Source organism: Lithobates pipiens, unplaced genomic scaffold (assembly GCF_037356315.1).
Source record: "Lithobates pipiens isolate NorthernLeopardFrog02 unplaced genomic scaffold, aLitPip1_a1.2 Scaffold_30, whole genome shotgun sequence".
NCBI lineage: Eukaryota > Metazoa > Chordata > Amphibia > Anura > Ranidae > Lithobates > Lithobates pipiens.
Window position 1 is genome coordinate 101,756,975 of NW_027507791.1, and position 21,429 is coordinate 101,778,403.

At 40.5% G+C, this 21,429-nt stretch overlaps 1 protein-coding gene across 10 annotated transcripts in view; it reads left to right on the forward strand.

Moving 5' to 3' along the window:
• Positions 1-21,429, forward strand: part of RALGAPA1 (Ral GTPase activating protein catalytic subunit alpha 1) — a 368,491-nt gene that overhangs the window by 61,773 nt on the left and 285,289 nt on the right. For 9 of the 10 annotated variants that reach the window (XM_077464690.1, XM_077464691.1, XM_077464695.1 and 6 more), the window contains exons 3-5: positions 7,788-7,837; positions 8,187-8,244; positions 17,525-17,568. In XM_077464690.1, coding sequence (XP_077320816.1) covers positions 7,788-7,837; positions 8,187-8,244; positions 17,525-17,568 — 152 coding nt within the window. Of the gene's footprint in view, positions 1-7,533; positions 7,628-7,787; positions 7,838-8,186; positions 8,245-17,524; positions 17,569-21,429 lie in introns of those variants that run through there. The other variant, XM_077464694.1, reaches the window with a different exon arrangement.

The following is a 21,429-nucleotide window of genomic DNA, read 5'->3' on the forward strand; positions in this document are numbered from 1 at the left end:
TTTTTAGCTGAAAAGCCCATGATCGCTTTTTTTTTTTTTTTTTTTTTTTTTTTTTTTAAATCTAAAGCTTTCCAGCCTAGAGGAGAGATGTGCGGAATTATAGACCTCAGATCTCTCTGTAAAGAGAACCTGTCATGCTCTATTCCTATTACAAGGGATGTTTACATTACTTGTGATAGCAATAAAAGTGACAAAAAAAAATAAAATTAAGGGGAAAGTGTAAAAATAAACAATAATAATAAAAAATATTTTTAAAACACCTACGTGTTTGCACGCAAAAGTGAACGCATCCGTATGTCGTGCCTGCATATGTAAACAGCGCTCAAACCACACGTGAGGTATCACTGCAAATGTTAGAGCGAGATCAATAATTCTTGCTTCTCTGTAACGCTTAAAATGTAGCCTGTAAAAATTTCTAAAGTGTAGCGTAGCCTATAGAAGTTTTTAAGTACCAAAGTGTGGCGTCATTCCATGAGCGTGCGCAATTTTGAAGCGTGGCATGGTGTGTTTCTATTTACTTGGCGTAACATCATCTTTCACATTATACAAAAAAAATTGGACTAACATTGTGTGTGTGTGTGTGTGTGTGTGTGTGTGTGTGTGTGTGTCTGTCTGTCTGTCTGTCTGTCTGTCTGTCTGTCTGTCTGTCTGTCTGTCTGTCTGTCTGTCTGTCTGTCTGTCTGTCTGTGTGTTTGTTTGATTGTTTTTTTTTTTTTTTTTTTGTAAAAAGGCTGCGCAAATACTGTGTGACATGGAAATTTGCAAGGACCACCATTTTAATCCTTAGGGTCTCTGCTAAAAAAAACGTTTGTTTGGGGGTTCTATGTAGTTTTCTAGCAAAAAAATTATTTTTACACAGGAGAAGAGTGCCAGAAGTGCTTAAAGGATAAGGTCGACTCATGGAACATGCTAATGTTACACTCGTAATTAGGGTGTTGCATGTGCCACTTTTTGGCTGCAACAATAAAATATAATTTTTTTATTTTTTCCTAAAAGGTGAACTTGGCCTTTAGGGCCGGTTCACACTTGCGATGCGAGAACCCTGCGAATCAACTGTGGGTTCCCGCATCACACCCGGAACGCAGGGCAGTTCACACTGCCATATGCCAACTGCTGGGGAGTGTCATTATATGTTAAGGACACCCCCATTTCAGCATGCTTATCGCACTGCGAACTGAGAGTTGGGACATGAATCGAATCGCATTCTGGTCCGAACAGAAAAAAGGGTCCTGTGCGTGTTTGCACCGAATGCGGTGTGATATCAGCCATACTATCTGTATGGCTGACATCGCACCGCACACATCACATGTAATGTGAACAGCAGTGCGCTGCACATTACATGCAATGTCTGCCATCACAATAGTGTGAACCAGCCCTTAAGCTATTTTGGAGACCTACTTCCCTAAAGCATTTGTACAACATTACCTATTCAGTTCAATGGAGAATTCTTACAATCCATTTGTACAAACTGAGCTGGGATTTCTAATGCAGGAATGCTGAGAGCCTGGTTACTTTGCTTTTCAAGGGTGACCTTTGATCGTAGAGTCTGCTTTAATCGGAACAGGCTAGCCATTTATTCCTGACCCCTGAACATATAGAGGGAGCAAAGTTAATCAGTCCTGAGGTCCTATTTCTGGATCGCTGTTCTTTCAGGCAGCTACCATATCCGCTCCACTTGGGTCAAACAACACTGCCACACGAGACAAAAAAAAAGGGCACCACTGAGAACAGTTGTAAAATATGTTTCTAGCAGTTGGGCAAGAGGCAGGATACCTTAAAGAGGTGGCGATCTACCTGAACATGGGAGAAGTCAAAGATCACTGGGCACCGTGTTGCTGCCTCACACCTGATTTAATCCTCTAATTGCAGTACTACCATGTGGCAGTCATGGGTTTCAATCATGTGGTGGAGGCAACGTAATGCCCCTCGCCATCTGTTGAACACACTTGGATCGCTTTTCAGAGGAGCAGCAGTGCCTGCTGTACTTGTGAATGAGCAGCAGCACCCTTGGGGCTCGTTCACATGTAAACTTGGGGGGGGGGGGGGGGAGAGGCGGGTACAGAGTACACCAAACCCACATGATATTAAAATAAGTCAATGGCTAAGCGCAGGAAAGCTGCAGGTACACTGCACCCACTGTATGGGTAAACTGCAGCACATCATTTTAAAAGCAGCCCTATACTATTATTATGCCCAATGTATTGCTTAACACTGACCTGAAGATCTCTTCTTTCCTGCTGCTGGCACAACTCTGGAGACCACAAGCTGATATAAGAGGTGGAGTGCAGTTGGTATCATTCTGCATGGGACAGTAGCCAGCACTACAGAAAAGACATCGGCTTATGTGGCTCTTTCTCCCTACTACAACTTTACAAGTAGTCCCTCTGCATTGTACTTTGTTTAATGCTCTGGAATAGTGGGTCAGCAAGCCCAGACTGCGATCCACCAGTCACCTGTCTGTGATCTACAGGTCTGCTGACCCCTGAGCTAGACAAATAGTGGATGCAGCTGGGAAAACACCTACAATATCTCAGAAAAGTGAGTACACCCCTCACGTTTTTGTAAATATTTCTATCTTTTTCTATTCTATTTCTATTTTTCTATCTTTTCATGTGACAACACTGAAGAAATAACACTTCACTACAATGTAAAGTAGTGAGTGTACAGCTTGTATAACAGTGCTGTCCCCTCAAAATAACTCGACAAATAGCTATTAATTTTTAAACCGCTGGCAACAAAAGTGAGTACCACCCATAAGTGAAAATGTCCAAATTGGGTCCAGTTAGCCATTTTTCCCTGCTGGTGTCATGTGACTGGTTAGTGTTACAGGGTCTCAGGTGTGAATGGGGAGCAGGTGTGTTAAATGTGGTGTTATTTCTCTCACTTTCTCATACTGGTCACTGGAAGTTCCACATGGCACCTCATGGCAAAGAACTCTGAGGATCTGAAAAATGGAATTGTTGCTCTACATAAAGATGGCCTAGGTTACAAGAAGATTGCCAAGACCCTGAAACTGAGCTGCAGCATGGTGGCCAAGACTATACAGCGATTTAACAGGACAGGTTCCACTCAGAACAGGCCTCTCCATGGAAGGCCAAAGAAGTTGAGTGCACGTCATATCCAGAGGTTGTCTTTGGCAAATAGACATATGAGTGCTGCCAGCATTGCTGCAGAGCTTGAAGGGGTGGGGGTCAGCCTGTCAGTGCTCAGACCGTATGCCGCACGCTGGATCAAATTAGTTTGCATGGCTTTCATCCCAGAAAGAAGCCTCTTCTAAAGATGATGCACAAGAAAGCCTGCCAAGAGTTTGCTGAAGACAAGCAGACTAAGGACATGGATTACTGGAACCATATCCTGTGGTCTGATGAGACCAAGATAAACTTATTTGGTGCAGTTGGTGTCAGGTGTGTTTGGCGGCAATCAGGCGACAAGTACAAAGAGAAGTGTGTCTTGCCTACAGTCAAGCATGGTGGTGGGAGTGTCATGGTCTGGGGCTGCATGAGTGCTGCTGGCACTGGGGAGCTACAGTTCATTGAGGGAACCATGAATGCCAACATGTACTGTGACATACTGAAGCAGAGCATGATCCCCTCCCTTCAGAGACTGGGCCGCAGGGCAGTATTCCAACATAAGGACCCCAAACACACCAACAAGAAGACCACTGCCTTGCTAAAGATGAGGGTGAAGGTGATGGGCTGGCCAAGCATGTCTCCAGACCTAAACCTTAGCGAACATCTGTGAACAAAAAATGTTTTGCTAACTAGTTGGAAGAAAAGAGGTTCAGGTCCACATCCCCAATACAATATGTAAAAACAGGGTTCCTCAAAGAGTGGGACTTTAGAAACCATGAACACTCAAAAGTAGAAAATGTATAAAAAGAAATACAAATTTATTATAATCAGTAAATAGCACGATACAAAAAAAATGAATAAAACTGAAACACATGTTAGAAAGCAGTTCAAAGACAGAAAGCTGGAAGAGGCCCAAATCGACTGTCGGGGAAAACGGGAAATCCAACGTGTTTCAACAGATGAAGTAAAGGTCTTTTTCAGGGAAAAATGGCGTAAGGACTTCCAGATCAATACAAGCAATCTGCAATATTTATATAAATATAATTATACACAGAATTCAAAATACTACATAATTCATAAGCCAATCATCTTTACAGTTATTTACAAAGAGCACAACACATAGATCATAATTCAGCAAGTAAGAGGAAACTAAGATGCCAAAGCAGCGTCATAAAAGCCAAAGCAAGATGGAGATAAACCATGTCCACATGAAACCCCCCCGCCCCCCGGTGTTCAAAAAAGGCCTCCCACAAGGGGGGCTGGAGCAGTCTCGAGGAACAAACCAGCATGGATCTGGGTACATAAAAAAGGAAGAGTAATGAATAAATCATCATGAAAAACATGGGCTGATGCATAAAAACAAAAGGACGCTTGAAAGAGTCATCCAAGTATATGCAGGTAAACCTACCTATTGCTTTGAGATTTATGAGTTAAATCTTGCAGTCCAAAATTTCTTTCAAAGACCCGAACCACCTAACAAATGGCCACTAATGTTGAGACAGGGTTCAGCTGCTGATGATACCATAAAAACATCCCACGATTAAAGGTAGATACACCCAATGTATAGGAACTGGCTAGACAATCAGCAGCCAGACCTAAGAAAAACAACAAATCAAAAATGGTATACATTTATATTGCACCGGGAGGGTTATCCCAGCATTTGTATTACACAGAGAAAATGACCCCCTCATTGCAAAAAGTACTATGCTCTTTTGACAGGTGTCAGATCCCAGCACTGAATCCTACCTACTGGATGTCATGGGTGCAGCCATTCCCCAGAATGAAACAGAAATCATAATGGACTGAAGGATTTTTATAGTAACTTTAATAGGAAGAGGGTGTGGTGAAGAAAATACACCTGTGGCATTCCCTAAATCACACACCATGATGGCCCCCCCTTAAGCCGGCGGTGCACCACGCCAGGCCACAGACACGGGTGTGTATGGTTGTGATGATGCTGAATTGCATCCCCATGAATGACATCACAAGCTTATGCCGCAGCCAATCACGTGACTGCACTCCGTCCACCCACTGATGCACATAGGGCTCAAGGGTGCATGGAAGCCCAAGACCAGAGCCCAAACAAGCTGCCGTCAGGGGAGAAGGAACATGGCTATGCTATAAAGATATGAGGCTTTAGAAATGGTATAGCTGCACTCAGAAACAAAAACACACTGGGCTAATATGCCAATGTTCATGGGCTGCAATAGACAGCCTGAATCTCAGCCGTGGATGTCATAAGAAAAGAGATGGGGAAAAAAAGAAAGGAAAACGGGGGAAAAAAGGGGATTTAAATTACAGTCAAAAATGCATTAACACTTGAGATCAATGTATGACCCTATGCATACAGAATTTACAATGTGTCATATTCAGTGTGGTAATTCAATACCAGGCATTGCCATTATTCAGTAAATTCAAATCATTTAAATTAAATGACTAAATAATTATATATATATATATATATATATATATATATATATATATATATATATATATATATATATATATATATATATATATATATCTATCTCTCAGTAGTATTAATACAGAAGAGACTAACAGATGGATGAGTTGAGAAGGACTAGGGCCTAGGTGAACTCGATCTAATAAGAATTGAATCTGTGGGAAAGATCCATCATGGAAATGGGTGACATGCCGTCCCAATGGTAGATCTGGATTGCATACTGCGTATATGATGGTATGCTCTCTGCGAAAATTCAGTTTTGGTCTTTCCCACGTAGAAACAGGAACAATCACACTGGGAGGGAGGGAGACGAGTTGACTGGACTCGTCTCCCTCATTCCTCCAGCAGCAGTTATCAGTGTCTGGCTGTCAGTCCTGGTGTGTAGATGGGAGGGGATCGGAGCAATACACAGCCTGTTGGTACTCTTTGACACTCATCCACTCGCTGCACTGGCTGGGCTCTGCTCCTTCCTCGGATTTGACACTTTATAAAGCTCAGTGTACTCCCAGCAACCACAATGACACACCAAGAGGCCAGAGTGTGTACGGCCTGCTGCCTCCTATTCCATACTGTATGTCACACAACTGCCTAGGCACTCTGTTATTTGCCCCCACCCCCACAAAAAAAAACACTCCAGCTGCCACTGACAACAAGTGAAGGTAAATCTCCCTAATGAGACACAGATGACAAAAAAAGGGAGTTATAATCCTCCCTTACTCTATCCAAATGGGGGGAAAACAACGTTTTGTCTTTAGTACTACTTTAAAGTGATATCAAATTATTTGTTATTTTCAAACAAAAAAAAAATGTTGTACTTACCAGCTCTGTGCAGCGGTTTTGCACAGAGTAGCCCAGATCCTCTTCTTCTCGGGTCCTCTGGAGGCTCTCCTTCCAACCGAGTGCCCCCCCTCAGCAAGAAGCTTGGTGGGGGGGCACCTGAGCCACTTCTCTGTGTAACCATTCAGACATGGAGCTGTGGCTCGGCCCCGCCCCTCTCTCTCTCCTCATCGGTGCACTGACTTTGACAGCAGCGGGAGCCAATGGCGTCTACTGCTGTCTCAGCCAGTGAGAAGGGAGAGACCCGGACAGCCGAGACTCTCATGCAACATTGCTGGTTGGAGATGGGCTCAGGTAAGTATTAGGGGGGCTGAGAGGGGCTTTTGCACACAGTTTTTTATCTTATTGCATAGAATGCATTAAGATAAAAAATATCCTGCCTTTAGAATCACTTTAAGGCTACTTTCACACTGTGACGCTTTACAGGCGCTATAGCGCTAAAAATAGTGCCTGTAAAGAGCCTTTCCTGTCACTCTAGTGTGAAAGCCTGAGGGCTTTCACACTGGAGTGGTGCGCTGTCAGGACGCTCAAAACGGTCCTGCAAGCAGCTTCTTTGAGATACTTTGGGAGCAGTGTATACACCGCTTCTAAAGCGCCCCTGCCCATTGAAATGAATGGGCAGCACCGCCAGCGCTTTTAACCCTTTTTGGCCGCTAGCGGGTGTTAAAAGCGCCGCTAAAACGGTGATAAAGCTCCGTAAAAATAGCAGCGCTTTACCGCCGACATTTGGCGCGGCTCAGTGTGAAAGTACCTTAAGTGTAACTGTTTAGGTACAACATAGCAAACCCAAAAGGTAACACCTCACCTCCACAAGTGCAAGCATAATGGCATCATTACTTTATTGTATAATGCCTCTAGAATGGACACATTACAAGGAAGCAATTTCCAAAAGATGAAAAAATCCATTATTGAAACCGCTTGATGTGTTTCAGAGCAATCCTTGCTCCCTTTTCAGGAGATTTGCCCTCCCCCTTCTGTCTTCTCCACTCACAGAACTCGTTTTGCCACTCTTGCCCAATGCATTGTGCTCTGTGAATGGAGGAGGAGCAATTGAATGACAGGATCAACACTGCCCATTCATAGAATACAATGCATTGTGGGAGATTAGTAATGTGAGCAATGTGTATGGTGGCAAGGGCGGAAGAGTGGCGTTTTCTTAGTGCCAGTGGTAGGTGTTAACCTTCATAGTGCCCATCAGTACAGAATCCAGCAGCTGTGAATGAGACCCTGAGGGGAAGACTTTTACAAGAAGCAGGTAACGGGATACAAACCAGTAAATGTAACTACTGTGTAAAGTGATGCATTCCAAAAAAATAAAAAAATAAACTTCAGCTTTAAGATACTGTGCATGCATGTTCTCATTAAAGATGTTTATCACTTAGAAATTAAAGAGTAACTCACTTTTTTATTTGCAGGCCACAAGTCTCAGCGGGAAGAACTTGATGCCATCCTATTTATATTTGAGGTAAGTTTCATTTATACCCTGGGGGAAAATTGAAATTTCCTTTGAAGCTCTGCTATGTTTACATTTCTATCTGCTTCTATAATCACATTTTCTCATTTTGTAGTGTTGCTCGGTAACATTGGAGCCGGTCCCTAGGATAGGTTACCAGCAGAATTAGGGCATTCTTTGTCCCAGTATGGCTGCCAGTTATACTCAGGCCTAATTACTGGGGACTTTGTTAACTCATCTGGCAGCGTGTAGTTACCAAGGAAGTTTGTTCCAAGTCGCTGGCTTTATTTCTGCTAATGTGCCATGTGAAAAAAAGTCTGTAACAAGTTTTTTTTTTTTTTTTTTTTTTTTTTCTTCCTAGAAAATTTTGCAACTTCTTCCTGAGAAAATTCACCAACGATGGCAATATCACAGCATAAGTAAGTGTGGTGTTTCCACTACATAACCTATACATCCTCAGTCATAGTTACATAATAGGTGAAAAAAAACACAAGTTCATCAAGTCCAACCTATGTGTGTGATTATATGTCCGTATTACATTGTATATCCCGGTATGTTGTAGTCGTTCAGGGGCTTATCTAATAGTTTCTTAAAAATGATCAATGCTCTCTGCTGAGACCACCGCCCGTAGAAGGGGATTCCACATCCTTGCTGCTCTTACAGTAAAGAACCCTCTACTTAGTTTAAGGTTAAACCTCTTTTCTTCTAACATAAAAGCAGTTAAAGCAGAAGTGTGGGTATTCAAAAGAACATACACATAAATACTCACCCCTATTCTGCAGCATCTGTTTGATGCTACAGCTGTCCACCACCAGCTCTAAGCCTGAGTAGTGAGCGATTACATGGCCGCTGATCATTCAATTCTTGGTGGGCTATGAGCAGAGGGTGGTGCCTGTCCATCGCTCTCTGCTGCTCCTCCAGCGTTCACTGGAGGGCTGGGCTGGACAGAGCATGGTAACAACTGGCTCAGGTTCTCAGCAGCAAGCTGAGAGCCTGAGCCAGCTGCCTATTGGGTATCTTGTGAATGCAGACATTACTATCCAAATTCTTCCAGAGCCCGGAGTGACATGTTGACATCAGCAGGCTTTAGCCCACTGTCCACTAATGCTGGTTCACAGGAGAGCACAAGTAAATATACTTCTGTGACCTAGAAAACCTTTAGAAGAGGGGAAGGATTGAAAAGTGTGTTCTGTCACCCAGTGCCTTTCCAAAAAACTACAATTCTGGGGGGGGAGTAGTCTTACTTCTTATTAGCACCTCTGGTCTAAATAACTACCGTAGGTTGTACAGCAAGTCTTGGTGTCACCTAGTGATTACTGATTTTTGCATACTTCTATACTCATACTACTTCTAGAATGTAATATGCATTCACACACATACCCAGCTGGTATTGGCAGCAATAAAGCGTGCATTAGACTTGGACACCCAGGTACAGTCCACGCAGATTTTTCCTGCACTTTTATTCAACAAGGCAGCAAATGAGCTCTGGATATGAGGCAAGATGTGGACTTATGCGGGGTACACACTATAAGAAAATAAGGTGATTTTAATAAGATGTCCAATTTTCCTTGTTGTTTCATAGCACAGAAGTAAATGTTGTATGGAAATTGTTGTACGACAAAAGCTATTTTTTTTTTTTGCTGTTTATTGTTTCTGATCATGCAAAGTCTTTTTTCTTTTCTGATCTTTCTCGAAGGAAAATTGTATACATTAAACGAAAATGGTTTGTTCTGTTTCCGTTAAAAAAAATTTTGGGATATTTTCCCTTCAAAAATTTTCACTTGGAAGGTCGAAAGCAGCTGCCCAAAGTTGGTACACACTATAAGAAAAAACATACAATCGTTCCTCGGATGAAAATGTTCGCCTGATTTTCTTATAATGTGTACCAGCCTTTAGTAATTTTATCCTTTTATCCACCAAAACTCAGGAAGCCTGCAGACTCCAGGACCCATCGTAAAAAAACAAAAAAAAATAAATACATAAAAAAATAAATATATTTTTTATTCATTTTTTTAAATCTGTGTCAGTCATTTTCTCTGGAGCCCCTCACCATACATAGGTGAGAAACTTGGGTGACGCATATAATGTCCACTGCCCACAGTGTGTTTTAACTACTTGCTAAGCAGGAAGACCGATCTCTGTTTCTCCCCAGTCACACAGTCCTCCATATGGTTAGTAATCACAAACTGGGAACACATTTAACCCCTTGATTGCCCCTTCCCTGCCAGTGCCATTAGTACAATGTCAGTGCATATTTTTAGCACTGATCACAGTATCCATGTCACTGGTTCCCAAATATGTCAGTTAGGTGTTCGATCTGTCTGCCGCAATGTGGCAGTCCCCCTAAAAATCGCAGATCGCCGCCATTGTTAGTAAAAAAAATTATGTCTTAAATCTATTACCTATGTTGTAGACGCTATAACTTTTGCGAAAACCAATCAGTATACGCTTATTGTTTTTTTTTGTTTTTTTACCAAAAATATGTAGAATACGCTAAACTAATGAAGACATTCGTTTTATATAGATAGATAGATAGATATAGATATAGATAGATAGATAGATATATATATATCATTTTTTTGGGGATATGTATTATAGCAGAAAGTAATTTTATATATATAATAAATATATATATATATATATATATATATATATATATTTTTTTTTAAATTGTCTGTCTTTTTTTGTTTATATCGCAAAAAATAAAAACTGCAACAAATAAAATTAAATAAAATTAAAACATCCTGTTTTAATATGACACTTTTGGGTTAAAAGTTTTATGCCCCCCCTTCCCATCTGTTTGTGAAATTTCTTCTGAAGTTGCATGGTTATTTTTTTGCAAATAAGCAGATATAATCTATTCATGATCCTTATCAGTGCAGCTGCATCTTCATGAAGAAGATCTGTGTGTGCAGTTAAAAAATTCTAGCAAAGCATTTTAGCTGTGTTTCATATGCTAGAGTAACATGCTGTATAACCATCCCAAAGTTTGCCTTTCCCCCACATCAGTCCCGCAGTCTGTGGCAGTGCCATTGGTATAAAAAAACATGTATGGCATAGAATGTGTCACTTCAGCTGCCACTGGGTTCTTCAGTAATTTCAGAATAATCTGTAGTAACCCTAGAAAAAACAAATCATAATGGAAGACTTATACTTGAAACAGGCAGCAAATGAGAATTTTAGATTGTTCCCAACATATGCAGTATGGAAGCCTAATGCATTTTATGTACTGTTGCTAATAAAGCAAAGTTTATGCCTATTGCTGATCTCAGCCCCTGGATAATAAAGTGAAGAGAAATTTTTTTTTAACTGGTCCAGAACTCGGTTATTAGGGGCGATATTAGCTGCTGTCTATCCCTTCACTTGCAAATACCAGCCAGTTAAATATTATGCCTGAGCAAGAAAAAAAACCAACAAAGATTCAGTGCATCACTGCAATACTTGAACATTTTCCTGTGTTTTGTCTCTTTTAAAAATGTTGCAAGTACAGAAAAGTACTTGCACATCTCCTTCAGAAATCCAGGGAGCTCATGACTTCCTGTTTAGACTGATAACTCTGCTGCACTGAAATCCCAATTAGTGTTTTCATGCCTACCTTGCTAGACTACAGAACACCTTTCCATTATGTTGTTGTTGTACAGGATTTATGTAGCGCCAATGGGTTGAAATAAAGAGAGAGAATTAACATAGAATGCAAGCGTTAGGGGGAAAGAAGGGACCTCTATAGTGTAGTAGGTTCAATGTAGTTTATTACATTCATAAAAACATATGGGTACTCACATTTAAAAGGATAAAAGCATGCACATAGTAAACGAGTGCCGAACTCGCAACCTGATGTCACCTCTGGGTTCCGTATATACAACGCGTGTCGTCATCAGGGATAAGGTAACGTGATTAGTGACGACACGCGTTGGATATACGAAACCCGGAAGTGACATCAGGTTGCGAGTCCGGCACTCGTTTACTATGTGCATGCTTTTATCCATATACGTTTTAGTACCTATATGTTTTTATTATGAATGCAATAAACTACATTGAACCTACTACACTATATACACTATAGAGGTCCCTTCCTTCCTGATCTTTTATATATATGTCCCTACTGGTTCACCTGAGTGGAGCTATATCACCTGACCCATTCCCAGGATTACCCCGCTGATTACCTTACAACAGTAAGGTAAGAAGGTAAGTACACCTACAGGTGTAATACACATCGAAGAGTTCATTCACTCAAGTCACTTTGAAGATTTCACTTTACTGACGTCACTACATCACTTTCTAATGTTAAACAGCACCTAATTTGCACATTTGCTCTGTATATTGATTTAGGAATTGTTTACCATATGCTCTGGTTGCACTTTACTTTAGTAATCAAGTATATTTTACCATTTTTATTGTATATTGGTCTGTCATCTGCAACTTGTTTTTTGCACTATTTTTTATTGTGTGTATATATAAGTGTGGATATGTCTAGTACGTAGTGATCTTCTAAGGATTCATATGTTTGCACACTTACCATTTTGGCACATTTGCACTCTATTTCACAGAATTTATCAGTTTATTATATTTAGTGGGATTTTGTTTACACTTTTGAGGAGCGCATCACCATATATCGATTTTATATTTTATTTTTTATTTTTTTAATATATTTTACTCTTTGGGTAGTGTTTGACCCTTACGGTGACTGCTGCACCTCCATTAGGGTCTTTATCACATATTAGCGCGGGAATACCCATTTACATACAAGAGTTAGGAGGGCCCTGCATGACAGAGCTTACAATATAGAGATGAGTAGTTGGAGGGGGTGTTCTGTAGCCCAGCAAAAGAGAACTGAGCAGGGCAGCAATGTTGCTGTGTTATCTAATAAAACAGGTGTATTTTTGTGGTTCACATGTTTTTTTACAGTTCTTAAACTTGGGGAAATTCCTATGTATTATACTCATGTTTTTAACTACTCTGTGGAGGTATTAGCATTGATGTTCTAAGCAGGTATAGGCAATAAATACTAAAGAAAGAAGAACTGCACTACCTACTGAACTTCAATACAAATGCGTATAAAGTGGCCTATAAATATTATATATTGTTATACACATTTACTAAACATGAAATCCTAAAGTACAACATTTGATATGGTGCAATGTGAATATAAAAATCCCCCAAAAATCTGTGCAAATAGCACACACATTCTTAAAGGGTAACAACACTTTTGTGGAAAAAGCAAATGAAAACAAAAATACAAATGTTCCCACAAGTCTGCACTAAGATGCAAGTGAGATTTTTGGCATCCAAAAATTTGGTGAGATGCTCCCAAAGAGAAATCACATTTAAAATGCAGACCCTGTCATTTTTCTCATTAGAGCCCTGCAGGTGCAGCAACTGACTCATTATAAACCACTCCCACACAGATTAATTTCTTCAGAATTGCAAAAGGTAGGAATTTGCAACCAAGTTTGTTAAAAAATCTATGCAATGTACATTCACCCAGAGGGGATTTTTTTTTCTCAGCAAAAGTGAAGTTACAATTTATTAATGTGGATAAAACATGAACCAAGCCATTAAATAAAACTAATCTATTGTGCCAAAAGTCAGTAAAAAATATATATGTGGCAAAATAAAAGAAGTCCTGCCTGGTTGACCAAGTGCCCTTTGAATGCCCAATCTTCACCACCTTGAAATGCCCAAGACTGAATGTGCCTCTTAAAAAATAAAAAGCATACTTGCCAAATTTCATTGACCGCTTGCTTATTAGTAAGAAGGTCTGTCAGCAACTAATGATGAAAAATTCTCCTCCAGAAAAGGTCACCCCCCAAGAGGCACAGGGGCAAACAGCCACGGGAATGTCCATTACCATGTTCAAAATTTATCAATAATAGGTGCCCTTCCAGCACACTTAGTTTCAGGGAGATGCTGCTGCTCCTTTCAGTCCTGGAGCCAGCATGCATTCCACCGAAATGGAAAACCAGAAGTCCCACCTCTACGCATTTTGTCACAAACCGAATGTCTCAAGAAAGCAGCCTGCTTAAGACTTGAGAAAGAGGGATATGCTCCTGAAACATGTCACAATGGCAAATCGCTATGTGTAGTGTGGGAGTGACCTGTGCTTGTGTTGAATTTCAAGTGGTAAGGGAGCTCTTTTTTTTTTTCCTTTTGAGATTTAGTGGCATCCATGTACTGGGGTACATGTTGTGAGCTGCCACTGGATATGCATTGTTTGGTTGAGGTCTACATTTTTGAAGCGTGGGTGTTCTTTACATTTTATAAGGTATAAGCGGCAGCCATTGGCTTAGATGACAAATATATCAGACAGTACATGGACGTATTATATATTGTATATAGCAAAGATGTATAGTTCAGTCACAGCAATGTTTTTAGTACATAGGCTGAGCTGCAGTCTGGGAACACAGACGCTGGTTTAAACCTGATGTAGGAAAAGTGTGAGGTGAGCACCTATAATTTCCTTCTGACATCTAGAAATTGTCTCAAGGGTTTAGTGGTCACCAATATAAAATGGAGGGTGCCAAAGACCACTGCAGGAGATCTGAGTGGCTCTGACCGAGACCTCCAACATTTGTTTTTCCTTTTTTGCTTTTATGAGGTGGTTGTTCTTTACTTCGTATTATTTGTATATTTATTGATTTTGGATTGAAAGTGGAACTCCACCAAAAAGAGGAAGCTCCGCTTGTTTGCTGCCTGCCCCCACCCCCGCACGTTTGGCACCTTTCAGAGGGGAGCGGGTACCTGGTTTTGACAGGTACTCGCTCCCATTGCCAGCTAATATTGCCGTGACAAGGTCACCTGGAAGTTCGGCCCCCTGCATATTTTCCCTGCCGCCTGGCCATTCACAAATGGCAGCGACCACACCGAGAGGCGATTGAGAAAATTGCCTGGGGTGAAGACACCACTGGATCCCTGGACAGGTAAGTGTCTTAGTATTAAAAGTCAGCAGCTGCAGTATTTTCTAGCTACTAACTTTTAATTTTTCTGAAGAAGCCTGGAGCTCCGCTTCAAGTCATGTTTTTATATCCACATACAGGCTGCATGCACCAGGGTATTTGTGTTTGGAGGGGAAGGGGGGAGATATCCATTGACACACTGTAAGCTCCTTGAGGGCAGGCACTGATATGTGCATTATGTTAAGTGCTGCTTAAATTACCAATGTAAGTACCTGGTAATAAGTAAACTCAAGGTAGATGGCTAAATACACAGTTGACATTATTACTGTGTTCTGTGCCAAAAGAGGTTGTTATTAAATACGGCTAATCTTGTAGTTTGCACACATTTTCTATACTGCACAGCCAGAAAAGGGACACATGTAGTTATTAGAGTCTCTGTCACTTAGAAAAAGGGGGGGGAGGGGGGAAAAGAAACTTGCTTACAGGCATAAAGTGCATTTCCTAAAGGGCACTGGACATGCCAGCCGCAGCTTTTGTTGCCCTCTCTGTCCCCAAATGCTGGGCGGTTCTGATTGGGCAGAGCTTTGCTACTTCCTGGTAGTGATGGAGCTTGCCTGCCCCCTACTCCTCTTTCCTACACATTTCTATTGGTTGATGAGGCAGAATATCATCATGCCAGCACGCTACTATGAAGTGTTGGAACTTTTTCCGTTCATCTTTGGAGAGATTTTAGTGATTTATATCTCTGAACAAAAATACAGAGGAGATTTATATTTCTAAACCTACAGGTTTTATTTATATGTATTTTCTGAATATGTATTAGGGAAGCACAGCTGTGTTTATATATGACTGTAAAGATCAGTGTGAAATGGCCGTAACTGAGCTATGAATCTTTGGCACAGTATACTGGTGCAATATAATATATACAGTATTTATCGGCATATAACATGCACAAGCGTATAACACACACATTCATTTTAAGACGGAAGTTTGAGGAAAAAAACGTACATTTTAATTAAGTAACTTTGAAGCAAAATAAGGGTCAGTGCCCATCAGCAGCCTCACAAGTGCCATCAATGCAGCCTTATTAGTCCACATCAATGGAGCCTCGCCATTGCCATCTATTGACTTCCTATTACAGAGGCTGCCAAATAAACAGGAGATTCTCGCTGTATGTAATCTGGTGGCGCTTGTCCCGCCTCCCTCCATGTTCCCTCCGAGGCAGATAAAATGTAAGTATTGGCATATAACACGCACACACTATTTGCACCTGATTTTCATGCTGAAAAAGTGAGTGTTATACGCCAAAAAATACAGTGTGTGTGTGTGTATATCTATATCTGCTCTGCTTTTATCCTATGGAATAAAAGGCTTTTTTAAGCCCAGAAGGGCTTGTTCACACCAGCAATTGGAACACAAATTTTGGTGTGTGTTGTTTTTTTTTTGTGCAAACTTTTTATTAAATTTGTCAGAAAGTGACATATTGAAATCTGTTGGCTGGATTGTGATGTTGACAGCATGAGGATAATCAATTTTGATTGGGAGAGTAAAGTTCTGCTTTAAGTTCATTGATCCTTTTTTTCTTTAGGGTGGAGGTTCTAAATCTGTAGTAGTGACTTGTGTTTATTGGACAGTAACAGTAATGACCAGGAGCCAATGAGCGTATCTCCTGATCATCTGACTATCAGTGACAGCTAGTCAAACAGCTTCTACTATAGCATAAAACAACATAAAATATGTTCCCAACTGTACTTTAACCACTTGCCGACCGCGCTATAGCGGAATGACAGCTACAGCACAGACAGCTAGTTCTGAGAGGCAGATAGGACACTGCTGATCACAGATTGAGGTAAAGAGCCAATCAGCAGCTCTTTACCACATGATCAGCTGTGTCCAATTGCAGCCGATCACGGGTGTAAATACAAGCCGGTTATCGGCACTCCTTTCCTCATGCTGACAGCATGAGGAGAGGAGAAGAGTAAAATGTTTTGTAAATTAAGCGGTTTGTTTGTTTTTATTGTAATTATGTAGCACTTTGAGGTCTTTTGATGGAAAGTGCATTATAAATAAAATGTATTATTATTATTAAGAGAGCTGATAGCTGGCTTCTCTAAAAGGGACATGCACACTGATAATCAGTACAGTCCAATCAGTGGCCACCAGTGCTGCCAATCGGTGCCGCCTCATCAGCGCACATCAGTGAAGGCCAAACATTACCCGTTTCCAAAATGTAATGACAAACTATGAAAACTTTATATTTTATTTATTTAGCAAAAAATAAAACCCAGTGATGATTAAATACCACCTAAAGAGAGCTCTATTTGTTTGAAATTTGTTTTGTTTGGGTACAGTGTTGCATGACAGCACAATTGTCATTCAAATTGCGACAGCACTGAAAGCTGGCCTGGTCACGAAGGGGGTAAAAGTGCTCAGTTGGCAAGAGGTTAAAGGACAAAAATGCTTAAAACTGGGCTATAACAAAGGCGTCACTTTCTTACAATGGTTATTTGTTTACTGTGCACTATAGAGAGTCAACCCATTAACTGGGTCGCCATCATTGACTTTGCAGTGCCTACAATAGTTGGACCAAGTTGGGAGTTGAGGAAGGGGCACCCCCCACAATGGAGTCCCCAAGTGATTTAAGAAGATAGCATGAATTTGCTACATAGCAACCACACAAAACGAAAAAAAAAATTGTGTATGGCTTGATCTCCAAATGTTTTAAATGCAGTTTTTTGGTTTTGTTTAAATCACCTTGTTTTTAGTTGTTTACTTTATAATGTTTACATGTACTTCTATCTTTTAGGTCTGATCCTAAAAAAATTGCTTCACACCGGAAACTCCTTAAAGGTCAGTAAAGTAGAACAGAGCTTGGTGGAGCCGTTTGTGGGTGCAGATCTATTTTATGTACATTGACAGTTTTGATTTAAAAAAACAAAAAAGCAATGCAAATGCAGCGTTTTAAGAAAAAGAAACTACCTCTGAACTCGGCTTGTAATACTCTCGGGGGGGTGTTGGTGACATCACTGTTTCTGAACACTACATACTGCGAAATGTTGGTATTTAAAATCCCACCAGAATGTGCTCCTGCACTGTGCTGGAACCCATTCTCACAAGATTTCTAACACCCAGCTCTCCTGGTACGTAGTGTAAATAAGTGCATACATGTAAAAGTGGAGACTTTCCTCATTGTGGGTCAGTTAGATTCCTTTTTTTTTTTTTTTTTAAGGCTGGATTCAGACTTAGTGCAGATGCAGCTCACAGCAGTGGTCCGGTGTGTCCCTGTTCTCCATTTTAGGGATTGAATTTTACCTATACAGTTGTGCTCATAAGTTTACATACCCTGACCAAATTTTTGATTTCTTGGCCATTTTTCAGAGAATATGAATAACACAAAAACTTTTCTTTCACTCATGGTTGGCTGAAGCCATTAATTATTAATCAACTGTGTTTACTCTTTTTTTTAAAATCATAATCACAACAGAAACTACCCAAATTACCCTGATCAAAAGTTTACATACCCTGGTGACATTTCTGGATTCGGAGCCATGGGAAAAGCAAAAGAATTGTCAAAGGATCTGCGGGGAAAAGGTAGTTATTTGAACTGTATAAAACAGGAAAGGGATATACAAATATATCCAAGGAATTGAGAATGCCAATCAGCAGTGTTCAAACTTTAATCAAGAAGTAGAAAATTAGGATTTCTGTTGAAACCAAACCACGGTCAGATAGGCAAACTAAAATTTCAGCCACATCTGCCAGGAAAATTGTTCGGGATGCAAAGAAAAACCCACAAATACCTTCAGGTGAAATACAGGTGTGATGTGGTGTGGCTGTTTCAAGATGCAGAATAAGGAGGCACTTGAAGAAAGATGGGCTGCATGGTTGAATCGCCAGAAGAAAGCCATTACTACACAAATGCCACAAAGTATCCCCCTTACAATACGACAAACGGCACAGAGACAAGCCTCAAACCTTCTGCCACAAAGTCTTTTGGAGTAATGAAACCAAAATTGAGCTTATTGGCCACAACCATTTGGAGAAGACTCAACAAGGCCTATGGTGAAAGGTGCACCATTCCTACTGTGAAACACGGAGGTGGATCGCAGATGTTTTGGGGATGTGTGAGCTTCAAAGGCACAGGAAATTTGGTCAAAATTGATGGCAAGATGAATGCAGTATGTTATCAAAAAATACTGGAGGAACATTTGCAGTCATCAGCCAGGAAGCTGTGCATGGGACGTACTTGGATATTTCAACATGACAATGATCCAAAGCACAAGGCCAAGTCCACCTATCATTGGCTACAGCAGAATAAAGTGAAGGTTCTGGAGTGGCCATCAGTCTCCTGACCTCAATATCATTGAGCCACTCTGGGGAGATCTCAAGACGTGTAGTTCATACAAGACAGCCCAAGAATTTACAGGAACTGAAGGGTTTTTGCCAAGAGGAATGAGCAGCTTTATCATCTGAGAAGATGAAGAGCCTCATCCGCAAATACTACAAAAGACTTCAAGCTGTCATTGATGTTAAAGGGGGTAATGCACAGTATTAAGAACTGGGGTATGTAAACTTTTGATCAGGGTCATTTGAGTCGTTACTGTTATGATTTAAAAAGAGTAAATACAGTTGATAATAAATGGGTTCAGCCAAACAATAAACATGAATGAAAAAAAGTTTCATTCATTTTCTCTGAAAAATGGCCAAAAAATCGCAAATTCTGCCTGGGTATGTAAACTTATGAGCATAACTGTAGGTAAGCCTTTAATAAAGGCTTACCTATAGGTACTGTAAATATCTCCTAAACATGCACTGTTTAGTAGATATTTACTGTAGATGCAACCAGTGACATCACCGGCATATGCTCTCTGAAGAAACGGCAAAAAAACTGACAGCTCGGGTTGGAGCCGTTGTACTAACAAATCCAATGTTAGTTGAGCTATTGTGTTCTGACAGACCCCCCCCCCCCCCCAGAACACTCCGGCCACACACACTGGCCAAATGTCTGCTGGTTTCTATTGAACCGGCCGTCATTCAGCCTGTGTACTAAACTTAAGGGCCAGTTCACAACAGAACATGGTGAAGTCATGTTTGTTTGCGTTTACCGCACCATGTTCGGTCAGACTACGCCAAGCAGAGAAGCAGATCTGTATGGCGTGGTCAGTTTGCACATCAGAACTTCCTACTTGTAGATTTGACTCAGTTTTCCTCTTGGCAACCAATACGCTTCTATCTTTCCAGCTTCTAGGGCAGATTTGAACTTTTTTGGAGATGCTGATTGGTTACTGGTAGGGAAACTGCTTCTCATCCACACTTTATACATGAAGTCTTATTTAGTTGTTCCAAGCGAAACACTCATAAATAAGTAATTGTTAACAGACCTGGTAAATAGATAACCTGGTGAAAATACATTCTGCACACTTGTAGTGCAAATTGTCAGGTCTGAATTCTCTTTACTTGGCTGCATTTGCATGTATGGTATTTGCACATATTGGTTAATGCAGCACCGAAGCTTGCAACAGCTTTGACTTTAATCTGGAAAAGGAAAAAATTATGGTTGGGCACCTCCTAAAGTATCATCCAAATGGTGATCATTGTCACGTGTAGTCCATATGAAGCATATCTAAGCCTTAATACCAAAAAATATATAATGCAACGTATCATTTTTTTTTATATGTAGTGGTTGCATTCCTTTTTTTTATTTTTTTTTTTTTTTTTTTTTTTTAGGCAATTCGTATTTATTGCGAGTACAGAAAATACCTATTATATGTATAAATGTATAAACTACTAGTCGCATCATACCACCATGCAATGAAGATGAAAAAAGGCAGACATGTTTGTCCATCAAAACTTAAAAAAACAGGATGGGTTTACCAGAATGTTTGCGCACTATAATGTAGTTATAACTCATAGATCACTCACCACATCAGATGTTGCCAAAACATTGTGCAAGAAAAGCCCGGTATAGAGTACCAGAAAAACAAGGGGTTAAAATAGAATTTATTGGTATCAACAAGATGAAAACAAGTTTAGTAACCAGAAATTGTTGCTGTAGCTTCACAATAATAATGGCTACCACATCTGTACTACAATAAGTACGTAAGGTGTGGCTACCAGACAACTGACAAGAAACATGACAGCCATTTACCAATACACAGACACGATGTCAGGCAAAATTGTCGCTTATTTGGCGATACAGTGGATATAAAAAGTCTACACACCCTTGTTAAAATGGCAGGTTTCTCTGATGTAAAAAAAATGAGACAAAGATAAATTCACAACTTTTTCCACCTTTTTAATGTGACCTATAAACTGTACAACTCAATTGAAAAACAAGCTGAAATCTTTTTGGGGGGGGGGGGGGGGTGCACACCCTCTTATAACTGGGGATGTAGCTGTGTTCAGAATTAAGCACTCGCATTCAAACTCATGTTAACAGCTTTGGCCCTGGATGATCCCCCCCCCCCCCCTTTCCTGACCAGATCACTTTTTGCGATTTGGCACTGCATCGCTTTAACTGAAAATTGCATGGTCTTGCGACGTTGCAACCAAACGAAATTGATGTCCTTTTTTTTTCACAGCTTTTGGTGGTATTATTTGATCACATCAGCGGTTTTTATTTTTTGCGCTATAAACAAAAAAAAAAGTGACAATTTTGGAAAAAAAAAAGCAATATTTTTTACTATAATAGATATCCCCCAAAAATATATC